This window comes from Lathyrus oleraceus, chromosome 3 (assembly GCF_024323335.1).
Source record: "Lathyrus oleraceus cultivar Zhongwan6 chromosome 3, CAAS_Psat_ZW6_1.0, whole genome shotgun sequence".
Taxonomy (NCBI): Eukaryota; Viridiplantae; Streptophyta; class Magnoliopsida; order Fabales; family Fabaceae; genus Lathyrus; species Lathyrus oleraceus.
In genome coordinates this window covers 79,512,272-79,514,537 of record NC_066581.1, presented here as the reverse complement: position 1 = coordinate 79,514,537, position 2,266 = coordinate 79,512,272, and the positions used below count along the sequence as shown (strand labels likewise).

Below are 2,266 nucleotides of genomic sequence, written 5' to 3'. Positions count from 1 at the left end.
AACTGACGTAGGAGCTTCCCATTGCAACACCGCATCAATCTTCGATGGATCAACCGCAATTCCGTCACCGGAAACAACATGACCAAGAAAGCTAACTTCTCTCAACCAAAACTCACACTTAGACAACTTAGCATACAATCTCTTCTCTTTCACCACTTGCAAAACAATGCGCAAATGTTCCACATGCTCTTCCTCCGACTTAGAATAAATCAAAATGTCGTCTATGAACACCACCACAAATTGATCCAAATAAGGATGGAAAATGCGGTTCATGTACTCCATGAATACTCCCGGCGCATTAGTAACACCGAAAGGCATCACCGTGTACTCGTAGTGTCCATAACGAGTCCTGAAAGCAGTTTTCTGAATGTCCTCATCTTTCACCTTAATTTGATGGTAGCCCGACCTTAGATCAATCTTACTGAAAATACGAGCACCCACTAAACGATCCATCAAGTCATCGATCCTTGGGAGTGGATACCTATTCTTAATCGTCACCTTATTCAATTGTCTATAATCAATACAAAGTCGCATGCTTCCGTCTTTTTTTTTTCACCAGCAAAACTGGAGCTCCCCAAGGTGATACACTAGGTCTCACAAACTTCCTTTCAAGCAAATCCTCTAGCTGACTCTTCAGTTCATCCAACTCTAATGCTGACATCCTATCTGGCGCCATAGAGATGGGTCTAGTACCAGGTACAAGGTCAATAGTGAACTCAACTTCTCTTTCTGGCGGTGCACTAGGAATCTCATCGGGAAAAACTTCAGGGAAATTGCACACCACCGGCAAGTCCGCAATTACAGCCTGACTCTCCACAGACAAGCTTGCCATCAACAAGAACACCAACGCGTCTTCTTCTATGAACTCCTTCAATTGTTTCTTGGATAACAATTATGTTCTTCCCTCTTCTTCGGCAGAAGAAAACCTCACAGTGTTGTTGTAGCAATTAATATGAACATAGTTGGATTTCAACCAGTCCATACCCAATACTACATCCAACCCGACAAGAGGCAAACAAACAAGATCAACTACAAAATCTTTACCAAATATTGACAAGGGGCAACTCTTACACGCAAGAGACGTAGATACCGTTCCCTTAGCGGGAACCTCAACAATCATATCTCTACCCAAGGAAGACAAAGAAAGACCCAATCTTTCAACATAATCCGCAGCAACAAAACAGTGTGTGGCACCGGTATCAATAATAGTAATTAAAGGAATGCTATTAATGAAACAAGTACCTCGAATAAGTCCATCTTCATTTGTAGTCTGAGTTTCCGACAAAGCAAACACTTTACCACTCTCTTGTCCCCTCTTTGGCTTCTGACATTTAGCACTGATATGTCCTCCTTCCCCACAGTTAAAGCAAACAACATCCTTCTGCTTACAATCACGAGCCGCATGTCCCGGCATACCACAACGGAAACATCTCGTTTTACCAAGCCTACACACATTACTCTTGTGACCCGGCTTTCCACACTTGAAACAGATAACATTAGCAGGAGCATCTCCCCCACATGTTCTTCGACCCGGAATCACTTTCTGTTTCCCTTTTCCAATCGGAGTTTCATATGGCTTACCACGGTTGTGTTGGCCCCTTCCTCTCTTCTCAGACAAGATCTTATAGTGTGCATTGTTGTCCTCTTCAAAGATTCTACAACTATCAATCAGATCCGGAAAGACGCGAATCTTTTGATATCCCACAACTTTCTTAATTTCCGGACGCAATCCATTTTCAAACTTGATACACTTAGAGAATTCGGCATTGGCTCCATCATAGTGAGGATAGAACTTAGCCAATTCAGTGAACTTAGCAGCATACTCCGTGACTAACAAGTTCCCTTGCTTCAACTCGAGGAATTCAATCTCTTTCTTTCCTCGCACATCTTCTGGATAATACTTCCTCAGAAATTCTCTACGAAACACTTCCCAAGTAATCTCCTCGCCCGCAGTTTCCAACCTTAGACGAGTGTCCACCCACCAATCATCGGCTTCACCTGACAGCTTATGAGTTCCATAACGGATCTTTTGCACAAGAGTGCAATCCATCACTCTGAATATTCTTTCAATCTCCTTCAACCAAGCCAAGGCTCCTTCAGGATCATACCTACCCAGAAAGGTAGGCGGGTTCTCCCTCTGAAACGTCGCCAGACTACGAGACCCCACGTTCTCGTCAGCATTGGGTGGGTTCTGGAACGCCTGAGCCATTGCCTGCATAACTGCAGCAAGAGCCTCATCATTCCTCCCAGCGTTTCTTCCGGCCAT

General features: G+C 44.0%; 1 protein-coding gene across 1 annotated transcript; it reads right to left on the bottom strand.

The window, feature by feature from the left end:
- Positions 1-892: 892 nt before the first annotated feature.
- Positions 893-2,266, bottom strand: LOC127129781 (uncharacterized). Its single transcript, XM_051058906.1, has one exon. The coding sequence runs from the start codon at positions 2,264-2,266 to the stop codon at positions 893-895; it is 1,374 nt and encodes a 457-aa protein (XP_050914863.1).

Bases quoted from the DNA above. Each gene is read 5' to 3' on its own strand.
- LOC127129781 (XM_051058906.1), bottom strand. From the start codon at position 2,266: ATGGCCGGAAGAAACGCTGGGAGGAATGATGAGGCTCTTGCTGCAGTT.